At 42.1% G+C, this 22193-nt stretch overlaps 3 protein-coding genes across 5 annotated transcripts in view; all 3 read left to right on the forward strand.

Annotated features, from left to right (window-relative positions):
• The first annotated feature begins 640 nt into the window (after positions 1 to 640).
• On the forward strand, positions 641 to 13553 carry arhgef5 (Rho guanine nucleotide exchange factor (GEF) 5). Of its 3 annotated transcripts, XM_050047304.1 has the most exons (16): positions 656 to 1405; positions 1970 to 5023; positions 5366 to 5686; positions 6339 to 6384; positions 7512 to 7561; positions 8327 to 8697; positions 9663 to 9823; positions 9982 to 10134; positions 10242 to 10371; positions 10477 to 10551; positions 10679 to 10768; positions 11197 to 11339; positions 11496 to 11639; positions 11735 to 11805; positions 12591 to 12695; positions 12811 to 13553. In XM_050047304.1, exons 2-16 carry the CDS (start codon positions 1990 to 1992, stop codon positions 12951 to 12953), a joined length of 5037 nt encoding a protein of 1678 aa, XP_049903261.1. In that variant the 5' UTR covers positions 656 to 1405; positions 1970 to 1989; the 3' UTR covers positions 12954 to 13553. The 3 variants fall into 3 exon arrangements, with proteins under 3 accessions (XP_049903260.1, XP_049903261.1, XP_049903262.1); XM_050047303.1 differs by having other exon boundaries at positions 641 to 1405; positions 1970 to 5686; XM_050047305.1 differs by lacking the exon at positions 5366 to 5686 and having other exon boundaries at positions 662 to 1405.
• Positions 13554 to 14008: 455 nt separating this feature from the next.
• zgc:92606 (uncharacterized protein LOC100000242 homolog) lies at positions 14009 to 18959 on the forward strand. Its single transcript, XM_050047525.1, has 5 exons — positions 14009 to 14213; positions 16063 to 16152; positions 16266 to 16344; positions 17753 to 17871; positions 18478 to 18959. The coding sequence occupies exons 2-5, from the start codon at positions 16063 to 16065 to the stop codon at positions 18541 to 18543; spliced, it is 354 nt and encodes a 117-aa protein (XP_049903482.1). The 5' UTR covers positions 14009 to 14213; the 3' UTR covers positions 18544 to 18959.
• A 289-nt stretch (positions 18960 to 19248) lies between these two features.
• The window catches only part of si:dkey-26c10.5 (uncharacterized protein LOC563797 homolog), a 7976-nt gene continuing 5031 nt past the window's right edge, over positions 19249 to 22193 (forward strand). Inside the window, exons 1-2 of the mRNA XM_050047484.1 lie at positions 19249 to 19627; positions 19875 to 19973. Coding sequence (XP_049903441.1) covers positions 19489 to 19627; positions 19875 to 19973 — 238 coding nt within the window. The 5' untranslated portion in view covers positions 19249 to 19488. The remainder of the gene's footprint in view (positions 19628 to 19874; positions 19974 to 22193) is intronic.

The following is a 22193-nucleotide window of genomic DNA, read 5'->3' on the forward strand; positions in this document are numbered from 1 at the left end:
TCAGAGTTCACGGCCTCTGATGCTGTAAACAGAAACTCAGGTGTTCCATTTGAACACCAGTTGCTAAAACTAATTTCCTCATCAATATAAATCGGGTGGACATAATTCTAGAAACACCTGCAAAATATCTATAAAATTTAATTTACACCTGAAAGAACTGAAAACTGAACACAGTAATAACCCTCATGATGGTAGGATTTATTGCAGGGCTTATTGGACTCCATTTCTTTTATAGGAGTGTATCTAATAAACCTGCAGCTTGAGATGTAAAGTTGTGAAATGCATTAATCTGAATTTTAAATCTGTTAAAATTAAGTACAAATCTGAATGAAAAACTGTAAATACTTGAGAAAATGAATAAAACCTGAGCACTGCAGCAAAACAAGGGAACAAGTAAATGTTAAAGTGATCATAGTTGGGTCTTGTGTCTTTATGTGGTAATGCCAACGACAGAGTTTTGGTACTCCAAACCTTTAATCTCAGGTCACTTGAGCACTCGATCACCATAGTAAAGTAGTCATTGTTAAACAAATCATTCACAGATCACCCTTGTTAATGCTCCTCCCTCGGTTTCCTCCTCTGTGATTGCTTCATCTTGTTTTTTCCCTTTAAATCATAAGAAACAGTTTGTCTTTCCCCTTCTTTCCCTTTCTTAAGCTCACAGGGGAATGTAAGTTTTTACAGGCCTCAGTGAGCTCTCCACCAAACTGTGTGTGTGCTCTCAATCCTCACTTTCTGTCTCCCCTCCCCCCACTCTCCCTTGCATTATCACAGCCCTTACCTGGCTGTGTGTGTTGTGCAGACACACCCGTCTACTCCATATCAGCCAATCGCTGCTTCAAGACAGAGACACCAAGGAGGTGTACTTCCTGTGTTTCACGAGAGAAGAATGGGGCAGGAGAGAGGAGAGACTTTTGGACTTTATTTTGCCAGGGGGGGTCCACACAGGCGATCACGTCGATAGTAGAAGGGAGGGAAAAGGACTGAAGTAGTGGACAGACCCGGTGGACTTTTGGCTGATTTATTAGAGATCTCCCTGTTCAGCAACGGCCACTGAGAGGACAAGACAGAGGGAAGGAGGAGGGGAAAGATAAGTGTCAATCTGTTGAAACTTGTTTGGGAATTTGAGAAAGGAGGGGAGGTGGAGTGAGAGAGAGGCAGTAAGAGGGAAAAGCAAGAAGAGTTCAGGCGTAAACATTAAGTTTTTCACAGGAGTTCACGTATTTAGAAAAGAAAAAGGCAGTCTTGATCTGTTTGAGAAAACAGGAGGACATTTATTATGTATGTCAACTAGACAATGTGAACACAGGGAATGAATTCTTATGTGTTGTGCAATCTCATGCTTTTGAGCTGAGCTGGACCGTGGGGGGGTAGACTACAGATCTCCCCAGGACGCAACATTCAGGTGAGTTTCTATGCTACTTTTTTTAATGGATTTCAGATGTACACTTATTCTGTGTGGTGCTCTCTGGTTTGAACACGCAGTTAGATCCAGCTTAGCTGTGGTTTACATGTTACATGCCATGCCTATGTGTCACAGGCCCTCGCTTTTTGAAAGACTCCTGTTGGTATGCTGTGCTTTGCAAGTCTGTGCTGCATTCTTAGAGAACTGTAAGAGGGTGTCACCTTTTATCTGGCATACTTTTCTACTGTATAGATATTACAGAACCAGACTGGCTGGGAATATATAGTTTCAAGCTCCAAAGTAAGAGCTGAGCAGTTCAGTGTATTTGATAATATGAGAGAATGAAAGACTAAAAACAGAGCTACATTGTTGCAGCGAGCATGATTTGTCAAAGGTAGCAGTAACTTTAATAAAAGTTTTCCGTAGTATTCATACTCAACTCTGTGACATAAACTGAGTATGTCAAAGTTTGCATACATCCTCCATATTGCTTAATTTGCATTACAAACAGCTTGACTCATAATGATTTCTAAACTGTTGATGTGGACTGTTGCTGTCTTTTAGGTTCTCCAAATTATGATACAATGGGGACCAAAAGGCCCAGCTGCACCCTCCTTGACACTAACATAAACACATCTGACCGCAAGCTTCAACCAGGTGGAAAAATCTCCCGGGATCCAAGTCCCAGGCCAGCGATGACCGCCCAGTCGGAGCGAGAGAGAGACAGCAACCGAGAGGAAGACTGGAGGAGGGAGAGAGAAACGGAGAAAATGAGGGACAAAGCCAGATACAAAGACACGGACCCGCGGGATAGATACTATGAAAGAGACCGAGGTCCTTCACCCCGGCCAAGACAGGGTGAAAGAGAGTGGAGGGAGAGGGAAATGAGGCAAGGGGATGACAGAGGTAGAAACGGGAGGCCGCTGTCACATCAAGTGAAGGAGACTGACAGAGAGGTAGAGAGGAGGGTGAAGAAAGGTGACACATTTCCCAGAATGAGAAAAAGCAGCGCAGATCGTGGCAGAGGAATGGCGTCCACCACTGAGGTGTATGAAGAGAGGGGGGAAAGGAGGCCGAGAGACAGGCCGAAAAGACTAGACCCAGATGATTGGGAGAGGGAGAGGTTCAGAGAGAGGGAAAGAGATGAGATCCGAAGCAGGGGAAAGGAAAAGGGACAAAACACTGGAAGGAGGCCTGTGGAAGATGAGAAATCCCGAAAGAGGTATCAGGAGTCTGATGCTGGTTTTCAAGACAGGAGAAGAGAAGTGGACAGACGAGAGCGGGATGAGGCTAGAAAAACAGAAAAGCTGAGGCCTAACATGGGAGAGAGGGAGGCCAGAGTGCCGTCTCCACTCAGGAGAAGAGACAGAGAGATCCACTCAGATAGGAGAGAGAGAAGGAGGGACACCAGGAGCGAGGGAGACAGTGACGAAAGAGAGCTGCAGAGGGAAAGAATGAGGGACAGAGAGAGGCAGGAGTTGACATATCAACACAGCAGAAGCGAGGGGGACGACAAGGGCAAAACGTGGGAGAGAGATCGAGATAGGCAGGGACACAGAGACGAGGACAGGCAGAGACACGGAGACAGGGACAGAGAAGGGGATCGATCCAGGGGGAAGGGAGGGGAGAAAGATAAGGAGAGGTACAGGGACACTGACAGGAGGGCACCGAGGGTGGATGACAGGTGGAAGGAGAGTGCGAGAGACTTGAAGAATGACAGGAGGGAGGGAGACGTACACAGAGAGCATGAGCAGAGGAGAGGCAGGGAAGGAAAGGAAAGAAAGGCCGATCCGAGGTGGGATGATACAACAGACAGAAGTAGCAGATCCCAGAATAAGACGGCCCCTAGGGTGCCGCCACGAACCCAGAGCAGTGGAGAGTGGAGCAGCGACATGGACAGCGAGGTGAGACATAGGAGAGGCAGAGACAGTTTTGAGGAGAGGGAGTCGGGGAGGGACAACACTGCTGACAGTGACAGAGACATAGAAGAACAGAGAAATACAGCTGCTAAAAGGGAGCCAAAAAGAAGTGAGAGAGACAGAGAAGAAATGACGACACAGAGGAGGATGTGGTTAGAGCCACAGAGGGGCAAGAATAGTAAAGACGAATTTGTAGACAGAGAGAGACACACAAGGGAGAAGGAGAGGAGGAGAGAAGAAGAGAGGAGTGCAGAGTCACAGGCTGAGTGGAGAAGAGAGGGGCGGCGAGTAAAAGAGGAACCAGATGAGAGGTCTTTGGACCAGAGCAGTTACAGAGGGAGACATGAAGGGAGGACTGAGCACAGGGGAGGCATAGAGACTGAGACAGAGGGTGTAAGTGTAGATGGGGACGAGGTGGGTGAAGTCTGGGCAGAAGTAGATAAGAGAGGGAAGGAAGATCTGTCTGACAGTGATGGAGGGATAGAGGGAAGCAGGCAGAGGGATGTGGAGGGAGAGAACGTGACAGATAACACAGAGGAGAGTGACAGAGAGGAAGGGGGTGGCAGCGATTCTTGCGCCCGCTCTGAGAGTGAAGGAGGAAGTGAGACAGGGTGGAGGCGAGAGAGAGACAGAATGCTGTCAGGAGAGGAGAGCTTTGTGACCTTGTCCAGCGGCGGAGACGAAGAAGGGGAAGATGGGGAGTTTGTGGACTGTCAGGAGTCCTGGGAAGGTGGGGTGGCATATGATGGCTCCTCAAGGCCATCATATGCCACCAAGGGGTACGAGGGAGACGAGGAGAAGGAAGAGGACTGGGCAATGGGAAAGGAGGAGGTAGGCGATGATGAGGAAGAAGGGAAGGAGAAGAAGCCAAAGTACGTCATCTGTTTGATTGGGCAAACGCTGCCCAGGTCAGAAACCAGAAAGCAGTCCGATCACATGGGAGGAGACAATCCAAATATAGACAGTCGTCATCACTGTAGTGATGAGGCCACACAGCAACCTCAGCATGACCTGCATCTGACACTGACTAGAAATGATGAAAGCCCGGTCATCAACAACCAGAAAGCAGAAGGCAGGAGTGACGTGCCAAAGGAGGAAAGGCCGACCACAGGAGAAACAAGTGAAGTGGACGTCACACACAGAGAGCATCGCAGAGAGACTGAAGAGGGAAAGAGGAGCAAAGAGGAGCACCCGTACGCCGAAATAGGGACGATTAAAAGAGACTCACAGACTGAAAAACTCCTTACACAGTGGAGAGAGAAAAATAAAGGAGAGTTGGAGCAAACCTCGCCAATCCCGAGTAATCCATATGGCGATGTTTGTCCTGAGGTGAATTTTAAAGACATTCAACCCATCCTGGAAAGGATTGACACTGGAGCGATGAGTCCCGAAGAGTTGGAGGCCATTAAGATCCGACTAAGCGGGGCATGGAGCATGTCTGCGGAGCCCAAGCGGCATTCCCAAGCCCCCCACCTTAAATGGGCCAAAAGTGTGGTGCGGGAGATTCTGGGACGCTCAGAGGAAGCTGTTGATGAACCTCACGCAGAGGTAGACCAAGGGGTCGACCAGTCCGAGACAGCTATCGAGAACGACCAACAACAGCAGGAGGCAGCAGAAGAGACTCTTAAGTCGAGCACGGACGAACAGCACTCAGAGCCAGAGCTGGAGGAGGAGGAAGAGCCGTCGGAGGGACTAAGAGGTATGGGGCAGAGCCAAGCCGACATGCATGCTGACCAGTTCCCAAATATGCATGGTGACACACCCACATACACTCATGCTGACACACTATTAGACACAGAAGGGAAGGAGGATCACAGTATGGACAAAGAGACTGAGCCATCTGGTCACCTTCGGTTAGAAAAGGTAGCTGTAGAGGGGGATAGTAGTGAGGAGGCAGGCGAATTATCAGAACGGGAAAAAGAAGCAAACAGAAAAAAGGAGGTGGAGATGTATTTATCTGTGAGCAGCACGCTGTACAAGCCCAGCAGCTGCCCCATTCTGAATTATGACTCTGAGTCTGACCTCCCCATTCCCTCCACAGAGGGTGAGGGCCAGGAGGTGGAAGACAGAATGGTTGAAAGTGAAGACGAAAGTCAGGGAGAGGAGCCTGAGGAGGGAGATGCTGCAGAGGAGGTGGGAGAGGAAACTGGGGTGGATGGCAGAGGGGGAAAGGTGGTCGCAGAAAGTAAAAAGGGGGCGACTGTGACGAGCAGCTGCAGCTTCCGAGATTTGGGCCCTGAGGCCCGAATACGAAGAAGGGGAATCCGTAAAACCACTGAAAGAAGAACTGGAGGGCTTTTAGAAGTGGATGAAGAGGAAGGTGTTGGAAGGGATCGCAGAACCAGAATATTCTCTACTACAGGTAAAGAAAGAAGATGGAGGAGTGAGACCGTTTTCTGTCTCGCTTCTCATCAATCAGCATTAAAAAAAGAAATCACAATCAGGCTGACATATGTCTATCTAGATTGCCCACAGAGGAAGTAACCTTTACATGAAGTTGACATTTGATTTTGTAATCAACTTTAATCAGACACGATCTTCTAGTCACATCCTCTGCTTTGCCATCATCATTTTGGGGTCGCGGCAGAACGGCAGACATCCATTAGTAGCCGTAGTCAGTGCACTGATCAGATCTTACTGCACTGCCTTACACTGGAAACTGCGTCACAGTGTTGTGGTGGAAGCACAGGTAGTGGGCGGGATAAGTGGAGGTAGAGAAAGTGAAGGCAAACTAGAAGTACAAGAGGCTGGGGTTGATTCTGCTTTGAGACACAACACGGGACGCACGGATTTTGGAAACACTAATCTTTTTTGTATTGCTTGTTGTAGCACGTTACTAACAAACTAACAGTAATTAATTTTATTTATAACTTATTTATTTATTTATTTATTTATTTTTTGTCTTTTTATCCATTCATTTAAAATCACTGTAGTTCATAGTTAATCAGAATATAGCGCTCTGAGAAGGATGTTGTTGTATAATATTGCGACGAATGGATACTTTTACATTCCAGATGATGAGGATGATCGAAGCAAAAGCTGGGGAGAAGTGGAGCTGAGGTGAGTAAAACATTCACACATGTTGAAATACAGTACTGGCCCACAAAGGCAAAAGACCTAACCTTAACCACAGTGTAGAAGGATTTTAAAACTGGGTGTTGAGCTACATGATTTAAAGGCATAATATTGGAAATGTGGCAATTCTTTGTTGTTGTTTTTAAATGAAGTCATTTATCTAAATTAAAATCTTGACTTTAAACTTTGACCCGAGTTTGTTTGCACTGTTAAAGGGGTTATACCAAGGCAAAAAGCATTAACTTTGATTTGATTTCCCACTTTGATGTGGGTTACAGTAAGCATTAAACCAATTTTTGTTCTGAATTAATACAAAAGATTACAATATTATTTTTCTTAACCCTCAAAATTTCAAGTTGCATTACCAAAAACAATTACTTCATGCGTAGACATGGGCGGATTATGAGATAATGGGCCCCTGGGCACAGACATGCAAAAGGCCCCACCACCTCTCCCACATAGGAGAAAGACACACAGACTTCGAGGTGGTTTTGCATCTCTTTGTAGTTATTATGCATCTTTTTGTGGTTGTGTGTCTCTTTGTTGTCTTTTTGTGTCTCCTTTTTATTTGTTTTGTGTGTTTTTGTAGTCATTTAGGTGTCTTTGATGTAATTAAATGTCTTTTTAGGGCAATTTGTGTCGCTTTGCATTAATTTTGTGTCTCCTTGTGGTTGTTTTGTGTCTCTTTAAGGTAATGTTGTGTCCTTTTAAGAGATTTTGTGTCTCTTTGTGGTCATTGTGTGTCTGTAGTCATTTTGTGTCTCCCTGTAGTTGAGTTGTGTCTTTTTGTAGTCATTTAGGTCTCTTTATGAATGACATATTTATAAATGACAAAAAGTCATTTTTAACCAAAACGAATGTCTTTTGCCTATGTACAGCAGTGTAGAGGTCAAGATGTGTCTGGTTCTTTAATTATATGATTAAATGTCTCTGATAAAAGAACTGTCATGGTACAATGCTTTATTTTTATAGTGTCAGAAAGGTCACTAACATTTTGAACCACTCAGTGCAGTTTTATTTCTGTAAGCAGTTTCAGACAGCTCTCTCTTTAAAAAAAAAAAAACCACATTTACAATTATTAATACATTGTTTTCTGTTTCTTGGCACTGTAGGAATGTTTTGGAAACAATGGGCAGACGGAAGAGGAATTCAAGGTTTTTCAGTGAGTATATCTGTCCCCCCTTTATTTAGCTTCATTCAAGTCATACACTTCAAAGTTCATGAACTCTCAGGCACAAATCAAACACTTCATCAATGCCGTTTCTCAAAATTTCATATGCCGTATGATGTTTTTTGACTCAGGGTAAATTTTAAGACTTATTATTAGAAAAGACCATGTAGGCACAGTGACGTGACTTCAGATCATATCAACGCCACTGCTGTGGCCAGGAAGGCTATGACGTGGTTGAGCATTTCCCTTCAGTTTGCGTGTGATTCATCCTGGTATGAAAACAAGCTCGCTAAGTGTTTATCTCTTGCTCTGAACACATTGGCTCTGAATTAAAAAGGAATACACAAATGAGAGGAAATGTGTGTCAGCTCACACTATTTTGAAATTATGTTTTAAACAACCTAAAATGGCAGCGGGTGCCTTGAGCTATGATTCACACGGATATTGCAAGAAATGGGGCAGGTGTGTGTGTGCGTATGCTGTATATATCATCTGTGTCTGTGCAAGTCAGAGACGGGTTTCTGCAAGTATTCATATCTTCTAACTTGAGGGAAAAACAGCTGCTGCTGCGACTTTGCATTCCGACAAGTGTGTGTAAAAGGAATGTCAAATGCAAACAACTCCTCTTGGCTAACACTGTTCCTGTCTCTATCTATCTTCTTTCCTTTGCTTCCTGTATTTTTCAACTTTCTTTCTCCATCTTTCCCTCTTCTCCTCTGCTGTCTTTCTTCGCCCCACTTTCTCTCTGTCTCCCAGATGCTGCCCAGCTTTACCAGCAGTACAGCGAGGCCGCGCAGAACTTTGAGATCCTGCTTCAGGCTCGCTCTGAAGTCACCTCTGTGTCCGAGGACACCACCGCATCTCCTGCGCCCTCACCTCCTCCTGCCCGCAGACCTCTTCCTCCCCTGCCACCTGTCCCGCATCCTCACTCCTTGGCCCACACAGGCTCTATCACCAGTGTTAGAAGCTTGCCTCTTCCCGAGCCCCCCAGAAGTGAAGGCAGGCCTTCCTCCCCACGTCTGTCCATCTCTCTCACACAGTCAGCCACACTGTGGCGGGACCTGCCGGGGGTCAGGAACAGTGTTGAGCTGGAGGAGCTCACGGAGGACCAGAGGAGACTGCAGGAGGTAACACATTGTTTTATTGCACATATGAGGGTCTAGTCAGCATTTGATGGCAGAAATGTCCTCATAATAAATGTAGGAAGGATTTTGCCTTCTGATTCTCCTGAATCTCATTGTTGTGCCACTAACTTTTCAGTGGTATTTGATCCAACCTAATTATGCATTTGTATTTCCTTGGAAAGTTACTGGCACAGCATTTCCACCCCAGCGTAACTCCCACAGGCAGTTAAAAGCATGATGCTTTACTTCCTTCATCCAGCCCCCAGGAAGGAATTTGATCTTGATTAGACTGGAAATTTTTATCAGAGCAGCTAAAATTGTTCCATTTGTATACAATAAATATTAAGCAGTGTGAGAATCAGAGCAAAGGTTTATGTTTCAGCGTCTACAAAGTTACTGACACAATGAAATTCTTCTTTCACTCAATGTAAAAAATCTTTAGTTACAGTTTTAATGATTCACCTCCCCGTGCTAACTTACAAGTGACTATTTTGGGGCGTCTTTTTTACATCAGCAACTTTTCTGATGTTTCCAATGGTTCATGGTGACTTTCTGTGAAATGGCATGACTTACATGAATCAACTTAACTGTTATTACATCACACCTCAAACTGCTAAAGTCGTGTGAAATGTCTGGACTTGCCACATCCTAGAAAAACCCTCCCAGTAATCTACTTATTTATCAGGGGAAAAGTGTTGCTTGCCAGACGACGTGATTGTGTCAGCGTGTTGTGCTTCACTGGTAGTGTAGGTGTTGAAGGTGTTTCCCTCTAAAACCATAAACTCGACGTGTCAGAGCTGGAAGTCCTCTACTTATTGTGAAATCTTCCGCCTCACTTAGTCATATCTTTGTCTAAGTGCCACAGTCTTCAGGGAAATGATAATGCTTATTAGCCATGATTTACTGTCTTGCTGTCCCTTACTCATTGTTTTGATCTTCTCTTTCTTAAAATGTAATTTTCCCGTTAGGTGAGATTTGAGGTGGTGACCTCAGAAGCCTCCTATTGCCGGAGTTTGGACATTGTTGTTTTACAATTTGTCAAGTCCAAACAGCTGGGGGCGCTGTTGACCACTCAGGATAGGAACTGGCTGTTTTCCCGGCTTGCTGACGTTCGTGCCATCAGCCACAGGTCAGAGATGATAAACATGATTTGGATGAAGTTCTCTACCCGTCTGAGCTTAATCTTATCATTTAGATCTGACATGAAACAGTTTAGTGATTATCAGACTTGTTTACAAATCCGTGGGAGAAATAATCTAAAAAAGATCTTTATGACTTTTGTTATAGTTTTTTATCAAAGCTGGAGGAGCGGGTGGAATCAGAAATGATCAACTTCACTGTGTGTGACATCATCGCTCGGCACTGTCAGCGCTTCAAAATGGTTTATGTGCCCTACCTCACCAACCAGTCCTATCAGGACGCCACCTACCAGAGACTCATGTAAGCCACTCTGTCAAGCTTTTGTGTTCAGCTATTGTCTGTATTCTCTCTCTTATTTTACAAAAAAAAAATTCTATCTCTGCATTCAATTTCTGTTTTTCTTTCAGGAATGAGAATGCAGGGTTCAGGCGGATTGTGGAGAGTTTAGAGAGGAATGATGTTTGTCAGAGGCTTCCTCTTCGTTCCTTCCTCGTCCTTCCCTTTCAGAGGATCACAAGAATTAAGCTGCTGGTCCAGGTGTGTTTGTGTGTGTGAGCAAAGGCTGATGGTCTGCAACATGTCAATCAATCCTTAAGCATTTTATCTCACTTTAACACGCACATATTGATTCTGTTCATCCAGAACATTGTGAAGAGAACGACCCCTGGTACTGCGGAGGCGACTCAGGCCATCAAAGCTCTGAGACTTCTGGAGAAGGTACAGAACATCCCCCCTTCACTGTACATTGACAAATAACAATATTTTGATGCTATTGAAAAATGTCCTGGATATCTAAAACTCCTCTGTGACATCTGCTCTTTTTATTCATTCATCTCTTTTTCAGCTGATTCAAGAGAGCAACGACAGCATCACTCAGATGAAAAGCATCGAGTCGCTGGTCTGTCTCAGTGCTAAGGTGGACTTTGAGTGCAGGGTAAGTCACAGCTACTAGGCATATCATGATATTTCAGTATTGCACAACATTTTTTAATATCATGGCATTGATTCCACCCATCATTTCCACCACTGATGTGTAACTTTCCTTGTGTTTGCAATGATGTTTATGAAATCAACAAGAAAATAAAAACAATGACAAAATCATCTTAACTTAAGGTACACTTAATAGCTTTTCAGCTGCACTGGGGTTGTCATCAGTTGTCATGGAGACGGCTCAGTTGACATCCCCATGATCTACAGTCATTTGATAGCAGGTGGCTGTGTATATGACCAATAAGCAACTGACCACTAGATGTGGTTAACGGCTCCAGAAAGGGAGCTCGAGTTAAGATCATTTTGTCAAGCTTCTATTACCTTTCACGCCCAAAAATATTAATATACTGCGTTCTGTGTGTGTTGTTACAGACTCTCCCTCTGATCAGTCAGTCTCGGAGGCTGGTGCGAGAAGGGCCGGTCACTGAACTGATGGATTTCTCTCTGAAGGACACAGAGAGGAAAATTTATTTGCACCTCTTCAATGACTATTTGCTACTCTCACTACAGAAAGAGTGAGTCAACAAACATGTTTTCTGATGTAGAATAATCCATTACCATTTGCTGCATCCTGTTTTTCTCATAACCGCTGTATTTTATCATCACTTGAATCTTATCACAGTCTTTCCTTCCGCCCTCTCATGTCTCCTTTGTTCTCACGCTGCTTCCAGGGGGGGAAGGTTTACAGTAATAGACCACGCTCCTGTATCAGACCTGCGTGTCGAGAACTGTCGTGTCAAGCTTCACTCGCTCCAGAAGAACCTTTTCCGGCTGCATTTGACACAAAAGGCCCTGCTGCTACGGACTGACACACAGTAAGTGGCTGACACAGTTGCAGGGAATGCCTATGTATCAGTTGGCATGCCACAAAGTGGAAAAAGTTGCTCATCCTTGTTTTTTCTTTCTTCAGGAGTGATAAGCTACGCTGGATATCCGCTCTTTCCCGGCCGCATTCTGAAGTTGATTTTTCTGCTGCACAAGGTGAAGTATGCTGTTTGGTTTAGACATTTCAGAGTGCTAAGCTGTGTCTGATTCCTGCATAGTTAACACTCAATGTGTTACTCTGTCGTGAGCTTTAAATCCAGATTCCAAACATCATTTTGCATCCTTAGTGAGGGATGCATGAAAGTAAACAAAGATAGTATTGTGGGTTTTTTCTTTTTTCGTTGAACTGTTAAATTTGTGCATACATTTCACACCTACATGCAGTATATACCTGGCAGAAACCCTGAAGTAACCATGTGCATAATTCATATCACACAATAAATATTAGCCAGTGGGGAATAAAGCCCTCATAGCAGCCTCTTAGTATTAATTACGAGAAGAAAATACTGTAAAATTCCCGACCATGACACATCCCCAACATGGCAAAAATAAAAAGTGTAGTGCTCCTAGTATGTACTCTACTTGGACTGCAGGTGAATGCAGTTACCTACCATTGGTAGCTGGTTAGAAAGTCTCATTAATTACTATTAAAAGTAGAACAGACAACTTGTTAAAGGCTTTGCACACCCACTCAGGTGTTTTCATCTACCCTGGCTGGTTGATTAGACCAAAGCCAGGTGGCAGTCAGGTGGAGCTTTGCCATGAATTACGCAATGCTGCCAAACCAAAAATAAATGTAACAGAAGAGTGAGGAAAATGTCAGTGAAACGCAGTTTCTGACAGTCCTGTGAAGACGTTCACATCTCAGCAGCAGCTTGCATTACTGATGATTTAATCTTTATGATTGCAGGTTTAACATCTCTCCTCTTGTGTCCACACAGATTTTCAACAGATGCAGTGTATGCGAGCATTTGTTGCTCAGCAGCCTGATGAGCTGTCGTTGGAAAAAGCCGATATAATCCTAGTGCATCAACAGAGCAGTGACGGTAAAATCACCTCCCTATCTTTCTCTAATTCCCATGTTGATTCACCATATATGCAGCCTATTTATAGAGAATACACATTCATTTAGTTTGTGATATATTCTTTTTTACCTCCCAGGTTGGGTAGAGGGGACCAGACTGTCCGATCGGCATCGTGGATGGGTGCGTGAGAGCCATTTGGAAACCATAACCAACAGTAAAGTCAAACAACGCAACCTGTCAGATGCCCTCAAGCTGACGACGGCCACAGCTGCTGTGTGACGAGGACCCTCGGACTAAACAGTGGGACGTCATGAGACTCTCGGTTGTCTTCTTCAAACTGCTGGAAATTGGACTGTGGACATTCAGTGCCCCAAATGGGGATTTCCATCATAGAATTGTTCACAATAGTGCAACAACTGAAATGCTGTAAGAATGCATCTCAGTGTAGCATTGGGTCTCACTTGTTTCAATGGGTGGAGCAATGCCTTGGAGCCATGTGTGGACTGCTGAGGCCTGCCTGAAAGGCATTAAGGACAATGTGACTCTATTACCTGTTATCTACAGCGCATTACAAACACTGTGTGTGCTGTAATAGCCTACATCAATAGGTGTTTCAGAAAAAATGCTTTTAAAGGGAAATCACCTTTTACTTCCAAGAAATGCTGTAATTGGAAAATGTATTATTATTTGTGTATATTGACGAGAATGTAATGATTGAGTGTGTGATGCGTGTCTATGGAAAAGTTGGCCCCTGCATGCAGGAGAGCCGACAGAAATCATGCAAAATGTATAAGATGGCTAAAAGATGTACAGAGCTTACGCAGTGAGGACATTTCAATAAATTCAGATTGGTGGAATAAAATCATCTTATGAACATGCCTTATGGACAGTGAGTTGTGGTTTATTTCCTTCATGAGAGACACTTTTGGGGTTAAATATAGATATTTGTGATAACATATATCAGCAGTAATGTTTCATGTTCTCAGCAGACTTACTGTAAGTGACGTGATCACTGACATGTGGCTGAACAAGCTGTTTTCAGGCTTCTTTTTTTTCTTTTTTTTTTCCAGGAGAAAAGGAACAGAACAAGTTTTGCACGTAGCCCGACTGAGGCGTGACCAATGTGTCAGCGTGGCCTAATTTTCCCGATCTGCTATTGGTTATATGCGCCATCAAGCAGTGGAAAACGGGGCGGTAACAGACTGCTCTGCTCGTCCAATGAATGCACTGCAAACCTGCCCTTGCTTCCCGCTGATTGGACAAACATGGCTGTCAATCTATTCACTCGTCTCTGATTGGTCACTCACAGACGCGGTGGGCGGGCGTTGCAGCGTTTGTTGTTGTTTTCCTTGAACAGCAGAACCAGTGGACAGTCGACATCTTTGAAATCTATCGCATTCCTGTATGCTATGGCTGTTGTTTAAACCAAAATTGACACTAAGGTTATTATTTTGAGAAACTTGACGATACAAGGGACCAGTGGAATATATTCTGTATTTGTCGTGTTTTGAGTGACACTTGTTCTTGTCTTTTTTAAAGGTATGTGAGCAGTAACGTCTTCTCCAACCGTTAGCTTCAGATGTTAGCATTGTTAGCATAGCTAGCAGCATGAACCGCTGATTTCGGATACAATTAGTAAATAAAACACTTTCAGATTCTATATTATAGACGTACAGATAGCGATTCATGTAGCTATATGGTTATTTTCTGTACATCAGTATAGAAATTAAGGCACGTTAGCTGCTCTAGATTCTGGTGTGGTAAGTGACGTGGCGTCACTTCACGATGACCCAAAACACCATGAATCGAGAAGCTAGTGACCGTGACCACGTTAGTCTGTGTACCAAATAATGAGAACTGTGACGAGTTTGGCTGTCAGTAATGGCAGACTATGAAGAGATATTGTGTGGATGGATATTGTCTTTTATTGTGAGCACACCCTGTACCCACCGTTACTGCTGTTTGCTCCACCCACAGCTAGCTCTGTTGTAAACAGTGGGATAGATTTGGGGGGTTTGATATGAAAAGAGAGTTGTGGTTATTCTGTTTGCAAAGGCTCCCTTTTCTGATCTGATGGTAAATTTTAAAATAAAATCTTAAATAATCCCATAAACATTTTATATTGTGATATGAACATAATTATGTTTTATATTTACTACAAATGTTCTCTGGAAATTTAATTGAGAATCAGTTCGTTGATGCAATAAGTAGATTATAATGACTGTTTTGGGGAAAATCTAGAAAATTATGTGAAAAAATGCCCATGACAACATCACACAGCTGAAGGTGGTGTCTTCAAATGTCAAGTTTTGTTCAAGGATTCAAAGTGTTTATTGTCATATCCACAGTGAGGAAACACGTTCCCCTGTACAATCAAATTCTTCCTTTGCTGACGGCAATGAATACCAGAAAAGATATCAACTAAATCCACACTCAATTATAAATAGACAAAAAAGTAAACAATATAGATGAAAAAATATGAAAGGAATATACACCCAAAAGGGAACAAATAGACAAAGATAAGAGCAAGAGCAAACATTGTATGTGCAAAAGTCACGTGCAGACTGGATGTGTAAACATGGTCTGAAGTAGTGATGATTATGACTCTGTTTCGCTTTTTCGGAGTCTGATGGCAGTGGGAAAGAAAGAGTTTTTAAGTCTAGTGGTTCTGCATTTCACACTTCTGTACTTCCGGCCTGAGGGTAGAAGTGTTAGATGAAAACATGAATATATTCAGTCCACAGTGTTATACATCATGAAAGAAAAAAAGAGCACATCCTGTCACTTGAGAAGTTGTAATCAGTGTTTTTTCACAATATATTTCATTAAAAACAACCAAACCCACTAATTAATGATATGAATAACAATAATGAAGAATTACACATCATTTTGCTGCTGATTCAATTAATTTATAAACTGACTAATCACTTTAAAAGTCAAGATATTTAATCAGATTGATGCTGAAATCCTGTAAATCCAAATACAGACACACAGCAGTCTTGGTCAGTGAAGCTAGAGCTCATCAATATGTGATACATTCAGTCAACAATAAATAAGTCCTTGTGTGATACAGTCCTTTTCTTTGATCTCCAAACCTTCCCATAAGGTGGTTGCATACAAGAAGATACATAGGAATTTAAGTTGACAGATGTATATTGTCACACCACCCACCCCATAATATAGCCACTACATAACACTTGATTAAAAGAGAGCTACAACTCATCTTGCAGTAAACAATGATGCGCTCTTTAGGCGGTCAGTATCACTTGTTGACTGAATACACTGGTTGGTGAAGTCAGCTCTTTCTCCTTTGTTTGCTCGGTAAATAATGCTATTGTGAGGAACTTAATGTTTTCCTCTGTTGTTTGTTTCCTTGTGTTGTTTTCAGATGGGCAGTCAGTACCAGCGCTCAGTACCACTCGAGGTGAGGAGAGCAGAGGGAGAGAGAGTTCGGGCCAAGCATCCTGACAAAATACCGGTCAGTACGACATCTAGTAGTGTGAACTTATTTGTTGTTGTGTATATTTTGGCACATGAACACATTCTTTTACTGTTAGTGACGACTGATTTCTCTTGGGTCTTTTCAACTAGATCATTGTGGAGAGGGCCTCAAGGTCACGAGCTCCTGAGCTGGACAAGAAGAAATACCTAGTGCCCTCAGATTTAACAGGTGAAATACACAAACACTTGCAAAAACTCAAAAGCCCAGTTTCAATCTAAGATTCGAACAGCTCAATCACTGACAGGTTTATTGATGGTTACTGTAGCCTGACCAATTTGCTTTTGAGGGTGATATCAAATTGATAATTGTAACTTTAAACAAATTGATGCATTGTGAGATAGTCATTTTTAAAAATATAACGTAAACAATCTTGACAGGGATCCCTCAGATTCGATATTTTAAACAATTGTGACCAGGATATATACTGAGTGGGATATTTACAGTTTACAAATAGGCTCGTCAGTGGAAAAACTGTGTAACAACTGTTTATATATGATAGTGATTAAGTTACACTTACGCAAACATCAGCCAATGTATTGGTTACATAAGGCACCTGTGACTTGGACAAGATCATTTCATGTTTTGGCAGGCAGCTAACTTGCTGCTGACGCACCATCCAGTCCTGGTTGGACCAGTCAGTCGTTGTCAGTGATGTAGGTGTCAAACTGAGGATGGCACTAATCTGTCTGCCTTTTTCTCGTGCACTGAATGTGTTAAAAAAAATTTTACGGCGGGCATTTTGTCATAGCAGGAGAAAAGCACAGGTGTATTTGATGACATTAATGATTGCTGCAGGCCACTTATGTGAGGCTGTGGTACTTAGCTTCCTGGCTCGCTGACATGCCTTCCTGGGACACCTACTGAAATTTAGCTGGGGTTTTTTTTGTAGTTTTTTGTCTTTCTTATCAAATTTAATAATAGTTATCTTAGTAGTGCACCTTAGTGATGGATGAAGCAGTCCTTTTTTAAGCGTACTGAATCACTGGAATCCATATATTAGAAAGATTCATTAACCAAATCATTGGGTGCTTCACCAGAGTGTGACTAGTGAACTGAGAACGGAGACTTCAGTTGGATAAAGATACTGTTTGCGAACTGAAAGCTGATGTCCTACCCTATTATGTTCAGCATTTACAGTATGTTTACACCACAGCTAATGATTAGATAAATATTTGGTACAGTGTCGTACTCTAAGACGTGAGAGGGAGGGAGAGATACGGGCTCGAGCAACTCGGCAACTGTTCATCAATCGCGCTCACCTTCACTTTATTGTATGTTCCCTAAACGAACACGCTCCTTCGTTGTGAAAGCAGTGAGTCAGTGCATGTTTGCTTGCAACTGACTGAGAGTTAAACTGAATTGAGAAATGAACGCATCATGTCAGGAAGGAATTCAGTTCAGTGTGCACACCCAAAAGATTTGTTAACACAGCAACCTGATTAGTTTTCTGTCTCAGGACTTATCAGTGACCTGGTCATATCCCACACTTCCCGCCTGTTTTCTTCCTCTCCATAAGAAATGATCGTGACCCTCTCTGACTTTTTCTTTCTCCCCCTCCTCTTTCTTCTTTTTTTAGTGGGTCAGTTGTGCTTCTTGATTCGTCAGCGTGTATCTTTGAGACCGGAGGAGGCGCTCTTCTTCTTCGTCAACAACTCCCTTCCCCCATCCAGCTCCCCTCTCTCTGCTGTATATGAGGTAACTGCACCTGTCCAGACACATGTTCACACCAGGATCCTCCCCAGTACTTATACACACACACACATAAACTTGCAGCACCAGTAAAAACATATTTATCAACCATTAGCTATTTGTGAGCTTGACTGCTTCCAGCTACATGAATGCAAAGTTTCAGTTTACACAGAAACATTTTCACCCTTCCCTCAGTGACACAACACACCAAACACACACAGTGAGACAGCCTAGATCTGCTTAGACAGCAATGTTGCTTCGCTTTTCTTGATTTCACAAATAGCCTGCCGGTAATTCCATGCACACTGAAAGAAAACAGATAGTTGTCATTCTGGAAGTGAAGTCATAAGTTTGTTGCGAGGCCAAAAAAAGCAGTTTGTGTAAGAAGATTTAAAGTGGCATGTATTTAGAGTCATTTTCTGATATGAATTTTCTAAAAAGCTTTGTATTCCAAGTAATCAAATGAGGCCGACAGATAAATGCATTTATCATGTCCTGATACTTCTTAAGCACACAGAGCAGTTTTATGTGGTGAGTGTGGTGTGCCAGCCTGTGTGCACACTCTCAAGTACACTTGTCACGCTAAATTATTCATTCTTTTTTGTGTTTTAGGAGCACCACGAAGAAGACCTGTTTCTCTACATGACCTACAGTAATGAGAGCGTGTACGGTGCCTGAGGGAGGACAAAAGACTGGAGAAAAAGAGAGAGACAAGAGAGACAGAGAGAGAATGAGACTGTCTGAGGAATAAAGAGTTTGTTATGCTTCACACCACTATTATTCTCTATATTAGTTCTGATAAGCAACTACAGTACTTGGTGGAAGACGGGCTTCGCTCAAGGCAGAGGGGTTGCTGGTAGGGTTTACCTTCGTCAGTATTTCGGGGTGAGCGTAATGTATATTAGTAAACTTCAGGTTTTGTTTATTCCTTACTTGGTGAAAAGAGAAAGAGTGAATGCAAAAGGAAGTTATCGAATTATGTTGAGAGATCTCTCGTAATCTCAGTCATCTGTATTTAATGCAAATAGTTTTCTTTTTTTTTTGTAAATTAATATCATAAACTTTTGTGGAAAATAAAGATAAAATTGCATACATTTCTGATTCTGTATATTTCTGTGTCTCCATCTGCCGCACCTGTGGTTGAGATGTCAATAATAAAAAGGCAGAAATGAACATTTATATTGAAACCTTTTCATTCCTTGATGTTTTATTGCTTTGAAGGATTTTAACAGGTTTTCAATTTGAGTAAAGTCATTCCACAGTACGATGCTTATTAAAAAGCATGCTGAGATGATACCTACCCACACAGGCGCCTTCCCCCAAACACACTTGTACACTAATGTGGTTTAGAGGAAGCACAAAGACAGGAGAAATCTTCATGGGGAAGTGTTCTGTCTTTACCAATTACATGAGTCATACTGGAAACTTTTAGGTCTGGGGACATTAGCAGATTTTATTTTCAAACAGCAAAACTAAAAATCACCGTTTTGACACTTGATTATTGCAGAAGGCATCTGATCTGCATTTGTGTCTGCATGAAAAAAGGTTACATAACTCAATTGTCAGTCGGCCTGAGAGACTTCAGCGGCAAATCGAAAGTTAGAGACACAGAAGAGAGGAGCCATGGAGATGGAAGAGATCACCAAAGAGGAGGAACGACCCGAAGAAGGTGAAAGAAATAAAGAAGATGGAATAAAGAAAGATGAAATAAAGAAAGAAGATGAAGGAGCAACAGAGGTGACACCAGAGGACAAAACTAAAGGTAAGAGAAATTTAATTAAATCATGCAACACTTAGTAAGTGTAGGAAACAAGTTTAAATTGCAGTGCATGGGAAAAAAATGTCAATTTTTTCAAACAAATATTTCCCAAAAGTGACCTGAAACTCTAAAAAAAGGGCCAATATTTTATTTTATATTTTAGTTTATAATGCATTGAATATTTAGAAGTAAATTCCAGCTGGTTTATGTCTGTGAAAATGCATCTGTTTGTATTTTTGTCTGTCTTCAGAGGAAGCAGAGCCAGACAACTACTCAAAACTACAAAATCCATCTGAAAACATCTACTCAGAGGCTTTTTATGTCGGAGCTCTGGCTAAAACAAACGCAGGTACTGTCTTATATCATGTGTACGTCCTCTGTTTAGTGTACAGCTGTAACATACCCAATGACAGCATGTTTCAGCATGTGTATGGGCACACCTGCCTGTCCTTGTGAATTAATGAAAGGTCGTCTAATTACACTTGATTGTGTGTGTCAGTGATTGTGTTTTTAACACTGCTTCGTAATATTTCTCAGTAAAACAAACATTTTAGGGCATTGCATCAACTTGCCTCCACTGCTGAGTAATCACTGTGGTCTTTGTAGCACTGTACATAAAAACTGTGTCTTAGAAAACAGATTGAAACAAAAAGAAAAGCAGAAACACAGTTGTGACAGTTTAAAACCACATCAGCAATTCTGTGAAAACAGTGTACGCTTAAAAATCCACTACAACCTGTTTATCAGTGATAATGTTTGTCAATGTCTGTCTCTTGATAAGGCTCTGGAGATCCGAAACTTCAGTAATATGTTTTTGTTTCTGTATTATGCAAACAGAAAACTGGTGATATTGGGAAAATTTGTATTTTTTTTTTTTCAATACAAACAATTGTATTAATGGCATCTCTACAGGGGCTCATTTTAAGTTTAAAAAAAAAAAAAATCAAAATATATACAAATTTTAAAAAAAACATTTCTTCTTTCACTTTATTGTTATTTTAGATGAATCAGTTGATAATTTTTGCAGTGAATTACTTACTTGTGAGGTCTATATGAAGTCTCAAAATTTCGAAAAATGTACCATCACATTTAACCAGAGCCCAAGCTGACATATTAAAGCTGTTTGTTGTGTCCAAACAACAATCCAAAAGCCAACGATAGTCAGTTTACCATCAGAGAAGAGCAAGACAACTTTTGAGGAACTGAAAGCAGTGACCAGAATGACTAAAATAGCTAAGTAATGACAAAGCTCTGTTCGTAATGTAAGCAAGTAACAATTCTTTTCTTATATCTGTTTTTTAAATTAATCAGTTTATAATAAGTATGATGGTAATTTGCCTCAGTTCATTAAAAGTTCTGTGAATCTTCTGCATAATAAATTGAACGTCCCTGCTACAGTTAGCTCCAAAAAATAATGTGGACTGGATGAAAATTTTGATTAGCATATAATTATGCTCTGTATAAAAACATTCATTTCAATACACAGACTAATGCAATTTATATATGTTTTCTGATGCTTTAAAAGTTTTGATTACATTATTCATTTTTACAAGTATGGAAGTAAAAATCGATTATTAAGTTATGCTTAGCTGACAAACACAAAGTTATTCTCTTAAAGTTATATTCTGCAGGATTTTCCTTAAAAAAAACTTTAGACTCACAGAGCAATAATCACTCTCAATTATCACTTATGACTCATCAGAATTGTGTAGCGGTGTATCTCTCCGCAGAGACTCTGCCTGTATTTTGTTATTTTCTGTGTACAGGATGCTTGTGGGCCGGTACCTCCACAGCGCTCAGGTGAGGTCGGGGCTTTAAAAAAAGGTAGTGACCAGGTGTCAGATCATAAGAAGCAGGTATCCACACGTGACACAGTGCTGAAAAAAATCAAAATCCAGTTAGGTGAAATGCCAAAAGAGGGTGAATCTTGGGTTGGCTTTTACTGTCACCTTCACAGGGGAGCATGTTTCCAAACTGTAGTCTGCATAGTATACCTTTAATCATATATGTGAGTATATCTCTAATAAACAGGGGTGCACCAACAGGAGAGGCTAAAGAAAAAACAACAACTTAGGTTTAAGGTTTAAGGGGCCACTTATGTTGGCACATTTTGCAATGACCAGTGACAAGTATAAACCTCCCTAACAGTTCTCCCTTTGCTCCCCCAAAAAACCCTAAATGAGGCCCCTTTTAGTGTATCATGTTTGTTAGAAAGCAGCAACAAAATGTATCTTACACTTAATGAACTCGATGGACCTCGTTCACTGTGACTGTATCACGCTGTGACACACCCACATGGAGGGGTTACTGAACAGGCCTACTGAGCACACACCCATGGGCTCAAAGTGCCAGGGGCCCACTTGGCCTTTACCTGCAAAATGTCACTTATATTAATACTAGTCCATACCCATTGGTAGCTTTGTCACCTTCTACCTATGCCAATCCTCAATGCCTATGTGCAGTTTCACGTAGATTGACCACGTCAGTGAGTAGAAAAACGTGGGACAGACAGAATGACTGACTGACAGAATGACACACTGACAGTTTCCGTGATTATGTACAGCATACC

This window comes from Epinephelus moara, chromosome 6 (assembly GCF_006386435.1).
Source record: "Epinephelus moara isolate mb chromosome 6, YSFRI_EMoa_1.0, whole genome shotgun sequence".
In the NCBI taxonomy this organism is placed as follows: domain Eukaryota; kingdom Metazoa; phylum Chordata; class Actinopteri; order Perciformes; family Serranidae; genus Epinephelus; species Epinephelus moara.